Source organism: Macaca thibetana, chromosome 6 (assembly GCF_024542745.1).
Source record: "Macaca thibetana thibetana isolate TM-01 chromosome 6, ASM2454274v1, whole genome shotgun sequence".
In the NCBI taxonomy this organism is placed as follows: domain Eukaryota; kingdom Metazoa; phylum Chordata; class Mammalia; order Primates; family Cercopithecidae; genus Macaca; species Macaca thibetana.
In genome coordinates, this window is record NC_065583.1 from 176126330 (window position 1) to 176146364 (window position 20035).

The 20035-nt window shown below is 54.0% G+C and overlaps 2 protein-coding genes across 3 annotated transcripts in view; one reads left to right on the plus strand and one right to left on the minus strand.

Annotated features, from left to right (window-relative positions):
- Nucleotides 1-20035, minus strand: part of CEP72 (centrosomal protein 72) — a 36205-nt gene that overhangs the window by 9517 nt on the left and 6653 nt on the right. For both annotated transcript variants that reach the window (XR_007726772.1, XM_050795357.1), the window contains exons 2-9: nt 19326-19453; nt 18246-18438; nt 13274-13382; nt 8104-8282; nt 5545-5757; nt 3498-3799; nt 2205-2340; nt 830-1026 (exon numbers count right to left, since the gene is read on the minus strand). Coding sequence is in view for 1 of the 2 variants with exons in the window: in XM_050795357.1 (XP_050651314.1) it covers nt 830-1026; nt 2205-2340; nt 3498-3799; nt 5545-5757; nt 8104-8282; nt 13274-13382; nt 18246-18438; nt 19326-19453 (1457 nt within the window). In the remaining variant the exon portion in view is untranslated. The remainder of the gene's footprint in view (nt 1-829; nt 1027-2204; nt 2341-3497; nt 3800-5544; nt 5758-8103; nt 8283-13273; nt 13383-18245; nt 18439-19325; nt 19454-20035) is intronic.
- The window catches only part of CCDC127 (coiled-coil domain containing 127), a 417207-nt gene that overhangs the window by 7830 nt on the left and 389342 nt on the right, over nt 1-20035 (plus strand). The window lies entirely within an intron of this gene.

Genomic DNA, 20035 nt, shown 5'->3' on the forward strand with positions numbered 1-20035 from the left:
GGGGAGGCCCTTGCAGTGTGGAGGGAGCCTGGGAGGATCCTGCCCCATGAGGCCTCAGACGAGACGGTGGCCCTGGCCCACGGCTGAGACGGAGCCAAACGCGCCTGGCTGAGCTGAGCTGAGCCTCAGGCCCGACCCACAGAAATCCAAGGGGATAAATGTGGGTTTTCAGCTGTTCATTTTGGGGTAACTTGCCCTGTAGCCCCAGCTCACCATGGAACACTGGCCGTCATCTCCTTCGTAAAAGGAGAGTGGCCTCAGCTGTCTCCAATTCGAGGCCCTGAGAGACGGGTCAGCAAGACAAAGTCACGTCCAGGCCTGGCTCCCGCAGCGCCCAGCAGCGCCCGGTGGTCCGGGGGAGGACGCACAGGCAGGGCAGCAGCAGGGACCCTGTGATCACCCGGTACACTGGACCTCTCGGGAGGGGGTGGTCCAGGGGAGGACGCACAGGCAGGGCAGCAGCAGGGACCCTGCGATCACCTGGTACACTGGACCTCTCGGGAGGGGACGGGGGAGACTGTGCCAGAGGACAGGGGACTACAGATCGTCTCCAGCTGGCATCACCCCTGCCCGCCTCCCCAGCCCCGCCCCTCCAAGGAGAGAAAGTGGCCAGCGCCACTGCTGTCTCCAAAGTGCTCCAGGCCTGTTGTGAGACAGGGCAGGCCACGTTCCTGGGGGTGGCCGGGTCCTGGGCAGGGAGGGGAGACGTGGGGCTGCAGAGAGGGTGGTTGGGACAATGTGGCCTCAAGGAGCTGCCCTCGTTCCTGGAAGTCAAAGCCGTGTTTCCCCCAATCACATGGACACGGACGTGGTGCCAGGGCGGGCTCACCAGCTCCTGGCGTGTGCGTTGCAGCTCTGCCGTCGCCTCGCTCATCTCCCGGGCGTGCCGCTGCTGCTGCTCAGCAAGGCGGCTTTGCAGGGACTTACTCTCCAGAGCCAGGGAGCCGACGTCTGCACCCACCGTCGCAGAGCCGTCCTGAGCCGCTGTGAATTCTTCAACAGATGACAAGATGTGTCTTGCCTGAGCTAGGAGTGAAAATCAAGTATTACATTAGCACTCAGGCTTAAAAGATGACATATAAACAAAATCAGCTCAGTATGTTTTGAATCTCACAGACGATGCTTCAAAAAGACGGCAGGCAGGGAGGGGGCAACGGGGTGTTGGCGCCACAAAACCACCTCAGGCTCTGTGCGTCCACACGCGGGCAGGGTGGGAACTGAAGAAAGAGAAGAGGTAACCCCAAGAAAAGGGGCAAATAGGGGCCGCTGCGTCTCAAGGTTTCAGAGGCACCGCCGCAACTCGCTGCATCTTCCACAAGCACCAGCCGCCCCTGTGTGGAAACCGCAGTGCAGACGCCAGCTGGCAACCCCACACTGGGACAGTGGCCTGGGCCTGGGACAGTCCCCCTGCCACCAACGACAAGCTCAGGAGGCTCCGGCAGGACACCAGCCTAGGGAGAGGGGAGGTTTATGGGGCTGGGGTCCGGGTGGGCTTCGACTGCAGGGCGTCCTCATTCTAGGAGCCGAGGGGCTACGACACTGCGAGAGGCACTCAGACAGCTCAGAGCTGTGCCCAGGGTCTGCCGGGAGAGCACACTGGCAAGGCTCCTGAGGGACACACACAGCCACACCCCAGGCTGCAGGACAAAGAGAAGGTGCCCCCAGGGACACGGCATCTCCTGGTCTCCCAGTGTGACCCCGGATGAGGGAGGCCCCAGTGTGCTCATGTACGGGTTGCCTGGCAGAATCAAACAGACCCAAGTCCTCTCTGGGGAGGGACCACCCTCCTGGGCCCCACCCCGACCAAAAGCTCTGCAGTCCAGGCCCAGCACAGGCCACACGTCCACGTCAGGGGAGAAGATGCTGAGCAGCTTCCAAACTCCAAATCCCCACGTGAACACAACCTTCAGAACCAAGCCCCTTTGGACAGCATTTTGAGCAAAACAAGGTCACAGGCCCCCAACACCCCAGACCACAGCAGGGGACACACAGGCCCAGGCCCATGTGGTGCCTCCCAAGAGCCCTGGCCGCTGTGAGAGGCGGAGACTGCCAGGGAGGGTCCAGGTGTGGGACCACCACACGCTTGTGGGAGGGGACACAGGACACCGGGGGCTGAGATGACTCTCAGGTCACCACACGCCGAGGACCCCAGAACCCACACAGACGCTGCCTGGAGGGCAAGAGCAGCGGCCACCCTGACTCACTGAGGAATGCCTCGTTGCTGTGCAGGGACCTGCAGCCGCCCCAGCTCCTGTCCACCAGGTCCAAGAGCGTCTCCAGGAGCGCCGCCTGCAGGGTCATCTTCTTCCCGGGTAGAGCCGAGCGTGACCCAGGAGATGGCTGTGATGGAAACAAAATCATGAGGCCAGTGAGTCAGTGTGGTAACTGAGGTCCTGAATGCCAGCAGGTGCCCCGAGCACACCTTGGGATGCCTTCGCACCACGGAGGGGAGGGCAGGTGCTGTGAGGCCCCAGCCCTGAGCTAGGTGGAGGGCGGCTTAGCAGTGCCTGCCCAGTGAGGCTTAGCCAGGTGCACCGGTCCTGGATGAGTGAGGTCTCGATGACACAACAGGACGGGGCCCACACATTCCCAACTCAAGCAGGCCCCAGACTCCTTCCCTCAACCCAGACAGGGAAGCGGAAGACACGCCCAGGCCATGGTCGGAGCCTGCGCTGAAAGGGAGCCGCCCTGGAAGCAGCCTGCGGCCACGGTCAGGCGCCCACGGTCAGGCTGGCAGCGTGCCAGACGCTGTCCCCAGCAACGGCCCAGAGTCAAACAATAACCCTGAAACAGACCACCCGCCTCCCCCATTTCTGCCTCCCTTCCAGCTCAGGACCTGCCGGGGACGTCAAACACGCCCCACCCAGCTCTGGAACCCCCCAACCCGTGCTGCTAGGGAGCCGCCTCCAGCTCCAGCCATGCCTCCCTCCCCGTCCCACAATTCCGCACCTTCCCGCTCCTCTGCCTGCCCGGGAGTCTGAAGCCCTCGTTGTGGTAAGCACCAAGTGAACAGCCCCTGCCTGTTCCCCTCTGGGGGGTCTGCGCGCGTGTCTACAGCAGGTGTGTCTCAACGCCTCTGACTGGGCCTGTGCCAGTTGTCCCCCCGGCCTCTAGGCCACCCTGAGGACGGAGGAACTCGGTCTCTCATCACAATGACCTCCAGGATCCTCCCTTCACGACAGGGTCATCAGTGGCTCAGCCGGCCAAGATGCCCGACTCCAACTTTGGAGACAAACGCCCCGTACGCCATAAGGCAGAGTCCCCCCTCTCCACCACAGGCTTCCACTCAGAACAGCACTGCAGGGGCAACGTGTGGCACAGAGGCACACGTCCAACAAAACCCAGCAGCAAGCGCCCTGGAAACCTAAGTGTGATGGTTCCCTTTATCCTGGGACACGGTCAGTGCCATAGGCGTAATCACGGCATTGCCAAAGCCGTACCACCCCTACATTAGGAACAGGGCACCGTGGGCCTCTGCCCCCCAGCCCTTCTCTCACCTCTCTGGTGTCGGTCATGCCCCGAGACCTCTGCTCCTCAGTCTCTGAGGCCTCAGGCTGAGACAAGGTCCTCCCGCTCCTGCTTCCTGAGCTGTTCTGTCTGCTCAGGCTCTCCTCGGCCACGGAGGACCCGTGAGTTCTCTCCAGGCAGCCCAGACCCTCCTGGTCCGAAAATGCCTGGAATCTTCCACCAGGCATTCTTCGCTTCCTGCACTTTCCGGGGGCTGGCAGGGAACCAGGCACCATTTCCGCTGACAAATCCAACTTCTGAGAAGAGGCCGAGTCCTCAGTATCCACAGAGTCTGTAATACAGAGAGGACGGGGCCCGCGTCAGGCCAAATTCTCTGGGTGCAGTGTTCGGCACTGTAACTTTTAAAAGGCATGCGTGTGCCCATGTACATACGCACACGGGCACACACACGCACTTACATATGTACACGCATACCCATCCATGTGCATATACACATCCGTCCACCTGCACAAAGACACACGCAGAGGGAGGGTGCCGAGGGAGGAAGGGGCACACTGGAGCACACATGCTAACACGCGAACTCTGGGGGAGTCTGGATGAAGCAGACAGGGACCGCCCAGCTCAGCGTGTCCACCCCCTGATGACTGACATGCAATACGCTTCAACAAAGCGTTCCAAACAACATCTAAGGACACATCCATCTCTGAAGACAGGCGACAGACTCAACGGTCCATAAAGTGGTGGGTCCTGTGCACAGTGCTGACCACGAAGGCCCCGGGACACACAAGCCCCAGGGGAGGGTGAACTTGTCTGTGGAAGGACAATGAAGGCAGGAGAAGGCACCAAACGGGCACAGCCCTGGCCTCCACCACAGCCTGCACAACTCAAGATGACCCACCACGTCCTGCAGTGGCTGAGAGACAACCTGGCTAGTCCCCTGCTCCTCACCAGCCGGGCATGAGCGAGCTTCCAAGAGGTGCCAGGGTCACTCGAGACGAGGCTTCTCTCTTTTTCTGAGATGGAGTCTTGCTCTGTTGCCCGGGCTGGAGTGTAGTGGTGCCATCTCTGCTCACTGCAACCTCCACCTCCTGGGTTCAAGCGATTCTCATGCCTCAGCCTCCTGAGTGGCTGGGACCACAGGTGCCCACCACCATGCCCAGCTAATTTTTGTATATTTAGTAGAGACCTGGTTTCACCATGTTGGCCAGGCTGGTCTTAAACTCCCGACCTCAAATAATCCGCCTGCCTCGGCCTCCCAAAATGCTGGGATTACAGGCGTGAGCCACTGTGTCCGGTCTGCTTGCGGCAGGAGCTTTTCTGATACTTACTCCACACAGGTGAGCATCACATGGTATCACGTGACGCTCTCGGTTAACTTTTCTCGCCTTTGATTTTCAAAATGTAGTTACAGCCATAACCTAGGCCCATACACATAAAAGAAAGTGTGTGTGCGTTGGTGAGGGGTGAGGGTAGGGAAGAGGGAGGGTGTGCACACACACACGTGCAGAGAAAAAGCACCTATTTACCAACCATGAATCTAAACCATGAATGGATTATAACTTTCAATGTGCTGCATTCTTTCCAAAGACATTTTGGAGGGTTCCACAAACAAATACAAGAGAACAGGAGAAATTTCATAGTGAAAGCAAACATTGTGAAAAATATTTAACTACTTAAAAAGGAACTGAAGGGAATAAAAGTTGACAGGGATTTCATGTTGCTACGGTTTGAACGAATCCCCCAAAGTTCCTAAGTTGGAAACTTATTGCCATTGTAACAGTATTAAGTGGAGGGCCTTTAAGAGGTGATCAGGTCACAGGGCCAGCCCTCAGGGAGGTAGGAATGCTGTATTGCAGGTTTGGGGTCCTAATAAAGGATGAGCCTGGCTCCATTTCTCTGTCTTGAGCTTGCTGCCACCTGCGCCACGGGAGGACCAGCACCAGGTGCCAGCACTGTGCTCCTGGACTTCCCAGCCTCCAGAACCACGAGCCACATAAGCTTCTGCTCTTCATAAATTACTCAGTCCACGGTTTTCTGTTACAGCAGCAGAAAACAGACTAAGACACGTGTAAGTACCTGGGTCTGGGGTGAAGTACATGTGTGGCCCGGGAGGCCGGGAGGCCTCCAGCTCTGCTCCGTAAGGTGGCAGGAACTCTCCACGGGGCCGGCTCCACGGCGTCTTCTCCAGACAGCACCCTCTGCAGCTGCTCCTCCTCGTCTCATGGCCCTGCCTCCCGGAGTCCCCACACTGGTACTGTACCAACTGCGGGCTCAATAGATGTCTGGATTCTGTTTTATTAAAATATTGTAAATAAAACATTTCATAGAGTATTGTAAAAATTTTATTTCATTAAAAATTACATTTTAAGCTTCTGAATAGCATATGGTATCTGTTAGACTGAGGGATTAATCACGTGCTGGTGACACTGGAGTGAATCCACAGTGACTCCTAACAACAGGAGAGCTGGGAACTGGGAACTGGCACCACTCGCCTGCGTGACTCAGGACAAGGCAGCAAGAATCAAGCCACATGAAGTGGAGCAAAGTCAGACAAAATGATGCACAAAACAGAAGATAGAGTCCAGACAGTCTCAGGTCAAAAGTGTCAAGTAACTAAATGAGGAAAAAGAGTCTTTTCAACAAAAGGCATCAGAACAACTGAATGTACTTCTGTAAATGACAGGCAACAGAACAACTGGATGTACAGTCATTCCTCAGTCCCACAGAGGACTGGTTCTGGGCAACCCCCAGGGATGGCAGGAGTCAAGGACATGCAACTCTCTTACGTGAAATGGCGTATCTGTGTATAATCCGCACACATCCTCCCGTGTACTTTAAGTCATCTCTTGCCTACTTACAATACGATACATAACACAACATAAATGCTACCGTAGCTGGCCACGGTGGCACGTGCTGGCAGTCCGGGAGGCTCAGGAGGCTGAGACAGGAGGATCGCCTGAACCCAGGAGTTTGAATCCAGCCTGGGCAACATAGCAAGACTCCATCTCTACAAAAATACAGAATAAATAAATGCTGTGTAAATAGTTATACTGTATTATTTTTTAATTGCTGTATTGTAAATTTTTTTGTTTTTTTCCAAATAGTTTTGATCCACGGTTGGTTGACTCCAGAGATTCAAAACCAGTGGATACAAACAGACAACTGTACATGTAGGGGGAATGTCTTGACTCGTTAACTCACAATACACACAAAAGCTCCAAAAAGTGAATTGTACACCTAGACACTAAGACTATGGGACAACTGTAAGGAAATACGGGAGAAAATCTTCATGATCATGCGGTGGACAAAGCTTCCTTTACAGGGCACACAAAAGCCCAAACCATCAAAGGAAAGTACTCAAAAACTGGACTGTACTGAAATTAAAACTTGTGCCCTTCAGCCGGGTGTGGTGGCTTGCCCTGTAATCCCAGCACTTGGGGAGGCTGAGGTGGGTGGGTCACCTGAGGTCAGGAGTTTGAGACCAGCCTGGCCAACATGGTGAAACCCCATCTCTACTAAAAATACAAAAATTAGCCAGGTGTGGTGGCGGGTGCCTGCAGTCCCAGCTGCTCGGGAAACTGAGGCAGGAGAATCACTTGAAACCAGGAGGCAGAGGTTGCAGTGAGCCGAGATTGCGCCACTGCACTCCAGCCTGGGCGACAGAGCAAAACTCCACCTCGAAAAAAACAAAACACAGAACAAACTTGTGCTCTTCATAAACTGGACTGTACTGAAATTAAAACTTGTGCTCTTCAAAGCACTGGTCCAAAAATGAAAAGGTAAGCCACAGAAGGGAGGAAACTGGCAGCACTTGTGCCTGAGAAAGGGCTTGTGTCAAAACCACCAAGACCTCTGAGGACCCCATACTACGAGAAGCAACCCCAGAACAAAGGTGGGCAGACCTGGAGAGAAGAGAAGAGACAGACACGGCCAGTATTTCAACAGCAGCGGGATGCAAATTAAAGCCATAAACAGGTACCACAACCCCCTGACAGAGGAGCTAGGATTAAAGGACTCAGCGCCCAGTGCTGGCAAGGAGGCAGCTCGGGCACTGCTGCCACAGGGCAGATGTCCTGGCACAGATGAACCTAAGATTTCAGCCCAAACTCAGGTTTCCACCTGTTGTTTCCATGAAAATTTCTCAGAAACTCACAATGGAGGTGAAATAAATGAAGCTAAAGTCTATCAGCACGTCCCAGTGGAGGGCGGCACTGCCGGGCGATGGAGTCTCCGTGACACCCGTGTTGGGATCTGAAGGTCTACACGCGGCAGCCTGAGCTCAGGGTTTCCCACAAGCTCAGTGACTCTGCCCCCTGCGGCTGCCGCAGACGTCAGCCCCACCTGCCACAGAACACCAGGCTTCTTGTCTACTGTAGACAGTTTGCCTTTTCCCGTGATCTCAGGAGGACACAATTTAACCCATCATGCAGTATGACTATACTCAAATATGTTAACTTTGTCCTTTTATAAATCTGTAGTCCAAATGGCTGGCATTCGAAAGCACACAAAGACATCATGAAGATCCCACCCTTAAAGGTAAGTCCCACGAAAAGCGCAACTGTGCACTCCAAGGCCAGTGACACCACATCCCAGAGCCCGCGGCCCCACTGGCCTCCTGGCGGGGGAGCAGCGCACCTTGGGAACCACGAGAGTCGGCCTCGCGCTCCTTCTGGCTGGAGCTCGTGCTCCCGGGAGGCCTGCCGAGATCCCACTCGCACTCTGCAATGAGGTTCAGGACTGCCTCGTCATCCGCGTCCATGACCAGGCTCTGCTTGGCCAAGGCCTCGGTGCACTTAGCTCTGGGGCGGCACGGTCTGTAAGGAAAAGCAAACGCATCCGCATCACTCAAGCCAGCCGTACACTCCGGCCCACGCAGACCCCGCGAAGGAAAATACCTGCATGGTCTCCGAGGGGAGCAGTTTGGTGCAACCATGGGGCAGCGGGTCTTGTTGCTTCCACTGCGGTGATGCTGAAGAGGGACTCACCAAGGATGACTGGTGAGCAATGGCCAGGTCACGTGATAACATGACAGCATCCCAGCACTGGACAGAACCCCACCAGGACTGGTCCAAATCCCAGCACTGGACAGAACCCACCAGGACTGGTCCAAATCCCAGCACTGGACAAACCCCACCAGGACTGGTCCAAATCCCAGCACTGGACAAACCCCACCAGGACTGGTCCAAATCCCAGCACTGGACAGAACCCACCAGGACTGGTCCAAATCCCAGCACTGGACAAACCCCACCAGGACTGGTCCAAATCCCAGCACTGGACAGAATCCCACCAGGACTGGTCCAAATCCCAGCACTGGACAGACCCCACCAGGACTGGTCTAAATCCCAGCACTGGACAAACCCCAAAAGGACTGGTCCAAATCGCAGCACTGGACAAACCCCACCAGGACTGGTCCAAATCCCAGCACTGGACAGAATCCCACCAGGACTGGTCCAAATCCCAGCACTGGACAGAACCCCTCCAGGACTGGTCCAAATCCCAGCACTGAACACACCCCACCAGGACTGGTCCAAATCCCAGCACTGGACAGAATCCCTCCAGGACTGGTCCAAATCCCAGCACTGGACAGAATCCCTCCAGGACTGGTCCAAATCCCAGCACTGGACAGAACACCACTAGGATTGGTTCAAAACTTAAAGTTCTGGAAGGTTCTGTTCTGCTATGTTTTGGCAGGTTAAAATTCAAATTACGCTTTTCCTAGCATATCCACAAGGAGATACACGTGATCAAGAAAGTTAAGTGTTCCAAATGCCCACTTTCACATTCAGGGAAAATGTTTCCATAATGGCTGAAATCGGAGGTGTGTCACAATACGACCCGCCTTGGCTTGGTGACCCTCTATACAGAGGAGAATGTGCTCAAAGGGGACCTTGTTTCTAACGAAGGCAGTTAAGAGATGTCTACACAAAACAAACCCAAGGGCAGTGACCAGGAACGCTGCTTTTGTGAGTGGCTCATGATACGACACCTGGTCCACCCGAGGCCAGTCCCACTCCCTGGGGCCTGTGACCTGAGTTCTCCAGAGCACTGCACAAAGAAGGGGGCCTGGGTCCTGGGGCCAGACCTCCCTGAAGCCCGACACTGAGCACAGTTCCGTGGGCATCCCCCACCTCCTCTGTGTGATACGGACATTGACCCACATCATCTTGAACTCTCATCTCCATGATAATTCAGTCTTGAGATGATCAAAGACGGGAACTGTGGACAATCTCAAGTGAGAAAATCCATGACTGAGGCTTCCATGCCAGGACACAATGATTCTGAACGTCCACAAAGACGACCCGGGGGCATGTCAATCACTAACCCTCGTGTCTGTGCTGCTCAGTATGAAGAATATTCTGTTCTCATCATCTAGAGGTTAAAGTCGCGTGTGGTATGAAGAGTAATCTTACGTGAAGCTGCGCCACGTGTCTGCACGCACCCGGAGAAAGCAGGAAAGTGCACCACACGCGGCCGCTGGTCGTCGTCAGCAGCGTGAACGGTGGCGGAAGACTTTTACTCCCTTTCTCTTCATCAGTTTCTGTGAAGTTTGTGACTTTTACACCAATCAAATACTACTGTAAAGTTTTAATATAAGTAAATCTGAAGCCAAGTAAAATACTAATAAGCTATTTTTTGACTAGAATACAGCATTTCCAACCACACGGAATAAGTGCTTCCTTTATTCCTATGTGTATTACAACAAAAGAGAAAAAGTTTGAAATGATCTCGTAAATCAGAATAAAAATGTATTTGGAGTCGTGTCAGCAAAAAATGGCAGAGAAAAGAGCTCCAAATTCTAGCACTCCATAAAAAGCAACTATATAAAAAACACGAAAAGGTATCAGAATGAGCTTTTTTGGAACTCAGAACCCAGCTAGCAACTGTGCAGGAAAACAGCCAGCTTTCAGTACAGACCGTGACTGATACTCTAACCTGCCGCGTCCACTCCCCTCTCCCAGCTCAAGAGTAGCTGTGGAAACGCCAGCCTGAGTTCCATGTACAGGTTTAGCAGCCCTGATCCAAAAGTTCAAAATCCGTAACACGCAAAGGAAATGTTAACTAAGAAAAAAGAGAGAAGACACGAGTAACCGACATGAAAGGGGTTATCACCACAGATTCCAGACACATTACAAGGGAAATGAAAGAATGTGATGAACATCTGTGCCCACTAACGTGACAACTCAGATGAGGTGGACCAATTCCTTGAAAGAAACAATCTGCCACAACAGACAAACTGTAGAGGGTTCTATTAAAGAAATCAAGTCAAGTTAATAACCTTCCGAAACAGAAAGTACCAGGCCGGATGGGCTCACTGTATAGAAGAAATCATACCAATTCTCTGCGGTATCTGCCAGAAGATGGAAGCAGAGAGATGACTTCCTAACTCATTCTATGCGGTCAGCATGACCCTAAAACCAAAACCAAAGACAATACAAGAAAACCACAGGCCAGTATCTCTCATGAATACAGACGCAAAAATCCTCAACAAAAAAATCAGCAAACTGAATCCAACAATCTAACAGAATTTCACACCACAATTAGGCAGGATTTATTTTAGGGATGTACAGCTGGCTCAACATTTATTCCTCTTTCTCTTACAGATAGGGTCTCACTCTGTTACCCATGTTAGGGTGCAGGGGTGCCATCATAGCTCACTGCAGTCTCACACTCCCAGGCTCAGGGGGTCTTCCTGCCTCCCGAGTAGCTGGGACTACAGGCACGCACCGCCATAACCAGTTAATTGAAAAAAAAAAAGTTTTCTTACAGACAGAGTTTCGCTATGTTGTCCAGGCTGGTCTCAAACTCTTGGCCTCAAGCAATCCGCCTACCTTGGCCTCCCAAAGCACTAAGATTACAGGTGTGAGCCACTGTGCCTGGCCCGGTTCAACGTTTGAAAATCCTTCACGCCACAGGCTGAAGGAGAAAATCACAAGATCACATCATAGATGCAGAAAAAGCATTTGACAAAATCTAATACCCTTTCATGATGAATCCTTTCAGCAAACTGGGAGAAGAAGGGAGGCTTCTCCACATGAAGACAGCACCCATCGTCCACGGCCAGCAGACGCAAGGCTACGCTGGAAACCAGACGCTCCCAGCAAGACTGAGGGCGAGGCAAGGACGCTCCCTCTCACCAGACTTCCCAACATCACGCTGGAAGCCCCAGATAAGGCAGTAAGACAAGAAAAGGAAATAAAAGGTACACAGATTCGGAAGGAAGGAATAAAACTGTCCCCAGATGACATGATTTTCTATGTGAAAAATAACAAAGAATCCACAAGAAAACCTCATGAAACTAACAAGTGATGACAGCCAGCGTGCAGGATTCCAGGTGTCAGGACTGGCGCTGTGGCCCCCGACCCTCCGCCCCAAAGACATGTTGAAGTCCTTAGCCCACTGCCTCGGAATGCAACCTTTCTTGGAAACAGGGTCTTGGAAACAGCCAATCAAATTACCATGAGGCCATTAAGGTGGGCCCTGATCCACGACCACTGGTGTCCTTCTAAGAGGGGGAAACCTGTAGAGAGACAGGCACGGAGCAGAGATTCTGTGAAGAGACACAGGGGACGACGGCTTGTGAGAGCAAGGCTGGAGGGAGGCCCTCTGAGACAGACAACGCCAGCAGCTGCGTAGACCACCAGCAGCCAGGAGGGGCCCGGAACAGCTTCTCCCGCACGGCCCGCATGAGCAAAGGTGCAGGTACTAGAGTGCCGCTGTCCAGGCAGCAACTGGTCTGATCTGAAATGGGGTGGTGCGGGCTGCAGGGCGGGTATCTGAGGGAAGAGGAGATCCTGAGGATGCAGAGCCATACCGGAACAGAAGTCAGCAAAGAATGGCCCAAATCGGGCCCCTGCCTGCGCTGTGGGCAGGCATTTTACGGGCACAGCGTCCTGGCTTCCATACTGCCAATGGCTGCCTCTGCCCTGCAAAGGCAGAGCTAAGAAGATGGGACAGAGGTCACGCAGCCTCCAGGGCCCAAAACATTCACACAAAAAGGCTGACTGACCCCTGCACTAGGAGTTTAAAATGAGTGAAAGCATCTCACACAAGAAAAAAAATGATTTGATTAAAAGCTTCAGACAAGACAAACAGCGCTCAAGAAAGTGTATAATCCAACCACTTCCCACGGCGACGCAGACAGAGTCCCCTGATTTCTGCCCCTTGAATCAACCCATAAACAAAAAAGTCTCTCTAGGGTTTTGGGATACACGTAGATACTATCAACCCAACACAGAAATGCAGGCAGCAGAGCTGGGGCTGCAAGGGGAAGCAGGCCCGGCTCACACACACGCCCATGGTCCCCGGAGGTGGCCTCACCAGCACCAGCCATGGGGAGGGAGACAGGAGGGCGCATCCCAGCACCGTCACAGAAAAGGTGGAGGAGGAAGGAGTCCTCCTCTATCCAGGCAGGTGGGTCCTGCTGAATGTGCTCATGGCCAGAAATGGGATTTGGTTGGATGGACGGCTAAGAAAGTAACTGAAGCAATAGCTACAAGCAGAGGCGATCACAGATGTGAGAACTGCAGTCCTGGGAAGAGGGACATGACAAGCCCTTTCCTGGGTTGATTTCACACATATTACCTTAATCAACAGTTTCAATATTAGAAATAACTCCTAGCAATGCGGAGAACGGGAGAGAGGCCCCGTCCCACCTCCACTGAGTCCCCGCCAGCCGGGCTCTGCTTTCCTCCCTCCTGGCGTCCACCCCTGGAGGACTGGCACACAGCGAACGACGTTCAGTTAATCCTCCTGACAGCAGGCCAGTCAGAAACACTCTGGGCATCCATGGCACTTCTGTTCATACCTGCCCTCTTTCAAAGAAGCTGGGACGCTCTCTTTTGAGTCGAGTGAGTCCTCTGATGCAAAATGCAGTCGGGAAGCCTTCCGCTCGCTCTCTCTCACGGGGCGATCATCTAGAAGAAAAGGCCACAGAAGACTGCGCAGGTGGCAAGCAGTGGGCGGCTGCGTCCACCCTGGGGCATCTGCACAGGGCAGGGTGTCCATCCCCTCAGGGCCAGCCCTGCTCCTGCTGACCTAGTACAGGAATGCTGGGCTCTGGTGGTCCCACAGCTTCCCGGAGATACCCAGCGTGGTGCCAAGAGGCCGCCTGTCCCTCAGAGCTCACTGCTGCTCAGAGGAGCAGCCGCACACGGATGAGGCTCACACACACTCACATACACACACACTCACATACACGCACACTCACGCATACACACTTACATATACACGCATACACACGTACACACACGCATACACAGTACACACACGCATACACACACACTCATGCATACACACCTACACACACATACACACATACGCATACACACACACACACCCTTTCTCTAAAGTGCACGCCGGGTGTGAGGTGGGATTCTTAAGTCACACTTGGGTAACCCAGAGAAGCCTCCAGGGAGGGAGGCTGCCCGGCTCGTGAGGCTGCACCTTCCAGGGGGCCTTTAGGGTCTGTGCTTAGGGCTGGACCTCAGGGACACGCATGCCCAGGCCCACCCAGAACTTCTGGAGCTTCCTTATGTAAATCCCTGGAGATAAGAAGGTCCCCAGGCCTCCAACCTTGGTGCTCTGGAACTTGTAACACATCTTAGCCCCTACTCGTAATGTTTTTTTTGTTTGTTTGTTTTTTTGTTTGAGACGGAGTCTCGCTCTGTCTCCCAGGCTGGAGTGCAGTGGCCGGATCTCAGCTCACTGCAAGCTCCGCCTCCCGGGTCCACGCCATTCTCCTGCCTCAGCCTCCCGAGTAGCTGGGACTATAGGCGCCCGCCACCTCGCCCGGCTAGTTTTTTTTGTTTTTTTTTTTTTTTTTTTTTTGAGACGGAGTCTTGCTCTGTAGCCCGGGCTGGAGTGCAGTGGCCGGATCTCAGCTCACTGCAAGCTCCGCCTCCCGGGTTTAGGCCATTCTCCTGCCTCAGCCTCCGGAGTAGCTGGGACTACAGGCGCCCGCCACCTCGCCCGGCTAGTTTTTTTGTATTTTTAATAGAGACGGGGTTTCACGGTGTTAGCCAGGATGGTCTCGATCTCCTGACCTCGTGATCCGCCCGTCTCGGCCTCCCAAAGTGCTGGGATTACAGGCTTGAGCCACCGCGCCCGGCCTTTTTTTGTATTTTTTAGTAGAGACGGGGTTTCACCGTGTTAGCCAGGATGGTCTCGATCTCCTGACCTCATGATCCACCCGTCTCGGCCTCCCAAGTGCTGGGATTACAGGCTTTAGCCACCGCGCCCGGCCTCGTAATGTTAAATCTGTGACAAGTTCCCAGTTGCCTCCATTGAGCCTATAGCACACCTCGAAAACTACATAATTACAGTAAGAAATGAGTAACAGCACAACATAATGTGCAAAGCAGAAAAACAGAGGAGTTCTGAAAATCACACAAAGGTGCCAAGTCAGAGGCCTCTGCAACCTGGGGCGCTCTCCACCCAGCACACATGACGCCCCCAGGAGACATGGGCACCAGGAGACCTGCCCTCCCGCAACCTTTCCACCCCGGCCTTCACCCACCCCGCGCTAACGACGCACAGCTCTCTGCCCACCAAGACTTCGCTTCACTTCTGAGTCAGTTCCAAATCCCGCACTCCAAGAACATTTCTCTGGACTGTTGTATAAATTCTAAGGCGGCATGTCTGAAGCCAAATGCAAACTCACCTCCACCCCAAACCCAGCCTCTCCTGCTGGCGCAGTCTCCCCAAATGCTGCCTCCACCTCACACACAGGCCCTTGCTATCTGCCTCCTCCACCACCAGGGCCTTTCCATGACCCACGTGGAGCCAAGGACTGAGCCCCCTCCGGGAGGCACCATGCGGGGCGGGAGGCCGTCCCGGGGCCCAGCACCTCCAGGTTCCCGCAGCGCCTCTGACTGCCAGCGCCACTGCTGGAAGCATCTGTCGTGTGCAGGAAGACTGTTGTGTTCCTTCTCTGTAGAAACACTAAGATTCTGAATCTAAAACCTGGATGACAGAGGCGATGATTTAGAACTGAAGATTCCAAAATTTACCCAGAGTAAGGACAGCAGCTTCTGAAACAGACAAACTCAAGTGTTTACGAGTCACTTGGTTAATCAGCCAAATAAATGCCACAAAACAGGTGCTTTTCCCCCCAACCTCTCCCAACTACACTGTGTCTCGGGGGGTCCACTGTCCACTGTGAATGCCTCTCCCAATTACACTGTGTCTCGGGGGGGTCCACCGTGAATCCTCTCCCAACTACACTGTGTCTTGGGGAGTCCACCGTGAATGTCTCTCACAATTCAACAGTGAAATCCTCATTGGGTTTGGAAACAGACACTGTGTCTCGGGGGGTCCACTGTGAATGCCACGGCCCCGTCCCAGTCGGAAGAGTGTCAGGCAGCACAGCCAGGCTCTCAGGCGCCCGCACCACGCATGCACCACACGCTCCCAAGGACGCGCTCCTCGCTGCCAAGAGCTGCAGCACAGAGCTCTATCCACACTGCTCAGGCTTTGGAAGGCCAGCAGCAGGGCCTGTCCAGGGCCCAGCACTTGCCACATGAGCGGGTGAGCCAGGGTCTTCCCTGACAGTGATGCTGGGAGCTAGGTCTCACTTTGGCCACAGAGACGCCCTGAGCGCCTCCCAGCCTTTGCAGAGCAGCAAACGCACCCCCAGTCACTGGCCTCCCATCCGATGCTCCTTCCACTGCCAGCTGCCAGCCCCCAGTGCCCAGGGTGGCTGAGCTCCTGCAGAAGTAAAGTCCACCAGGACCCAGGCCTGCTGTCAGCTCCTCGAGTCACTTTTAGAAGGTCAGAGAAAAGTTGTTTTGATCATTAGTTACTAAAAAATGGTCAAACTGTGGCAGACTGGGGCATTCTCACAAGAGGACTCCTTTACAGATTTCAATCCATACTACTGACCTACACTGTCACCAAACGGGGAACAGAGGGTGTGTGTGCTGCATGCTGACAGACAGCTCTTTCCAGCACCTCCAGAAACTTCTCCAAGCAGCAAAGCAGTGCCGTGTAAACTGTTAGAATTTGGCCAGCCTCTGGCCCAAGCCTGTAATCCCAGCACTTTGGGAGGCCAGGCTAGGCGGATCACTTCAGGCCAGGAGTTCGAAACCAGCCTGGCCCACATGGCAAAACCCCATCTCTACTAAAAAGACAAAAATCAGCAGGGCATGGTGGCATGTACCTGTAATCCCAGCTACTTGGGAGGCTGAGGCAGGAGTATTGCTTGAGGCGGAGATTACAGTAAGCTGAGATCACGCCACAGAACTCTAGTCTGGGCAATGAAGCGAGACTATGTCTCAAAAATAACCTAAAATAAACTGTGAGAATTCCATTTACAAACACGTGTGATCACGTCACCGTCAAGACACCACAGGCCAGTCCTCCCTGTGATGAGGTGACAAGGCACCACATGGGCTCCACGATGGCCAAAGACGGCCGACCCGGTCTACTGACTGAGGCGCTCAGGCGTTCCTCCACCTATTTTCCCGCCTCCCGTGTGTAGCTTCACTGACATCACACGGACTTCACGGGGCTGACAGGGTGAGGTCTGCTGGGTGTTCATCTGGTGTGTGGCAAAACCCCAGCTGGCCCTCAGTCCCGATGGGCACGACGGACAGTACCCAGGGGCCGGGCACATCACCCACCGAGGTGCTTTAGCTGTGGGGCCTCCTTCAGCTGCTGTTGACTTGAAATTGACATAAGAATCTCAGTTCTCTAAAAGAACCTGAACGCTCCCCACGGCCGTGGAAAACAGCCTGTTCAGGGCACTCGCAGTGGGGGAAAGTGTTCCGTCCTCTGTGATTCTGTTGGTCTTTTTTCTAACAAGATAGTCGGGACTCTGTGATTCTTCTGTTTTTGATAAGGTCCTAGGTTCAGGAGGAGGGGCAGGTTTTGAACAGCAGTGCATGGTAGGTCTGACCCTAACAACAGAAATAACCAGTGAACGTTTATAGGCCCCTGGCAGGGCAGTCTGGGAGCTTACAGATATGAACTCAGGTCTCCCCACCACGACATGTCCACATGGCATTCTTATCCCCCCACTTCACACAGGAGGACTGAGGTAAAAGACCCTGCATCCTCTTCTTCCCCCATGGACTCTGGAGTGTGCCCCTGGGCTGAGGCCCCAGCTCTCCCTCCTGGATCTGTGACTCGGGGTAGGGTCAGCAGAGACACCACCAGGTGCTCACAGCAACAGCAACGATACCTCCGGGGAGACAGGAGGCAGACGGGAAGGTGACCTGCAGCTGCCCCAACCCAGAGACCCTCCCTACTGGGCACAACTGTGGGGGCCCTGGAAGTTCTGCCTACAAGACTGTCATGGAAACCCTTTTCTTTCAGGTCCCCTCCCGACCCTGTACCAGCGGCAGGTGTGGGGGACAATGCGCTGCTTGTCCTGTGTGCTTCCTGGGTCCTGGGGCAGAACCAGGCAGCGTCCTGCTGTTTAGCTGCACCTGAGGTGATGCCTGGTGGCTATGCAAGGAAACAGGACAGGAGATGTTCGGAACGTGCCCAAGTCCAACAGCCACGATGCGGAGCGCCGGAACAGGACAGAGCAGCCTGGTCCAGGGCTGTGCTCCCACGGCCCCAGCCCTGCGCCTTCCCAGGCTGCTCACCTTCCAGTACTGTCCTGTCCAGACACAGGGCCACTAGAGCTGTGAGTCTGCAGGAACTCAAGCCATCCACGTAGAAAACCAACTCCTGGTTCCAGGAGGAACCAAGCGCGTGACGCTGAGCACACAGACACCCACGACTCCCACACCCCGCGGGGCGGAAGCATGCGCACGGCCCTGCCTAACGCCTACCCAGCTGCCGGAGCTTGGGGAGCAGGTGCACAACAAACAGGCGGTAGTCAGGCTCAACCTTCACCACGGGGTTCAGCCGGAAGTCCACGTCCACGAGCTCGGTTAAGGCGTGGAGCCGAAACACCTCTGCCAAAGAGGAGATGCAGTTGTAGTAGAGATTGAGACTCTCCAATGCAGTCAGGTACTGGATGCCCTGTCAACAGGAAAACACAGTGAATTCGTTCACACTTTAGAAAAGAAACATGCAGTGAAATAAGCCAGCAACACACACTGACCAACAAACTTCATGAACGCATTTGCAATAAACACGTTGTTACCAGGAAAAGTAGAAAAATGAAGCACGTTCTCATCTATGAAGTTCTCTGGGCCTCACGCGGTGAGATGATCGTTTAGGGAAGCCACATGTGCCATGGCGTGATGCAACTAAGCACATCTAATATCTACTGAGGCCTCAGTGTGCACCAAGCTGAGTGATTTACACACACAATTTCATTTAATCCACACACCGCTCTACAGGGTGAGAACTGTCAGGGTCTGCCCTTCACAGATGAGAAAGCTGAGGTCTGGGAAGGGGGAAAGAGGAGGCAGCACTGGGTGCAGCCTGGGTGGGGTCCGCATCTGACTTGGAGCAAACTCCCAAGCTGGTGTCAGACGCGGCCTCCATAATGCTCAGGCACCAGGCTCGGGGCAGGCGCATCCCACGGTTCTGTCAGGGCCAATCAGGCCATGGCAGGTGTGCACAGCTCCCCTCACCACCACCTAGGCGTCTCCCTCCGGGGTGACCCTGCCAGGGGCCTAGAGGCAGCCCCAGGCCCACTGTGCTGCCACTCAGTAAGTCTCTGGGGTCTCATTGCATTTCCTTTAAAGATATAACCATCATCATCAGAGGGCTACAACACAACGTAACGCGATGTATATGAAATGTAGCCCACGGTAAACACAAAAAAACACAACCCCAAGTGTACGGTTTACAGGTGTAAACAGAGGGTTACAAAACACACACCGTTTCTGCTGCAAATGGACTTTCCACTGAGGTTGATAGCAATAAATCTTCTTTTAAGAAAGAGACCTAAAACTTACCTCCAGACTAACCAAGGAGTTGCGTGAGAGATCCAAAGATTTCAGACCTGTTAAACTCATCAGAGAATGTCCCAGGTGGGTAATCTTCTCTTGGTAAGTTCCAGGAATAGACAATGACTGAAGCTCAGCTGAGAATTAAAAAAAAATTATGAGATTTTAATCTTTTCTTTTGAAAACAATTATTATAATAAAGGTCAAGTTCTTGGTATTTGGATATAGAGTAGACACTGACACAGATTCCTGGTTTAATTCAACTTCACTCAGGCTCCCGAACCTTCTCCTCGGCCATCTGCGCCCTTCCTTGTAAAGTCCAGTTTAGTGCGGCCAGAACCCCCACCCTCCGTATCTGCTCAGGCTCCCTATCCCCAGATCCCACAGGTGGTGTCTGGTCACCCTGGCCTCTCTTTTGCAATAATCCCGTCCAGTCGGTTTAGCTCAAATCCCCTTACTCCTCATGTGTCCTCTCAGTCATTTTCCACCCACTGCCCCTGCCCTCATCCTCGGCTATGAACTCCCCCTGGTCGCTGCTGTACTTGGAGCTGAGCTCCATCTCTCTTCCCCACTGCAAAATCCCAGCACTGTGACCCCAGGCCCACCTCGATGGCTCTGAATAAAGCCTTCCTCCCCGTGCCTGACGAGGGTCATTCAGAACATTTCTTCCTCCAACAGTACACGTAAAGACTGAGAGACAAAAGCTAACACGTGTCCTA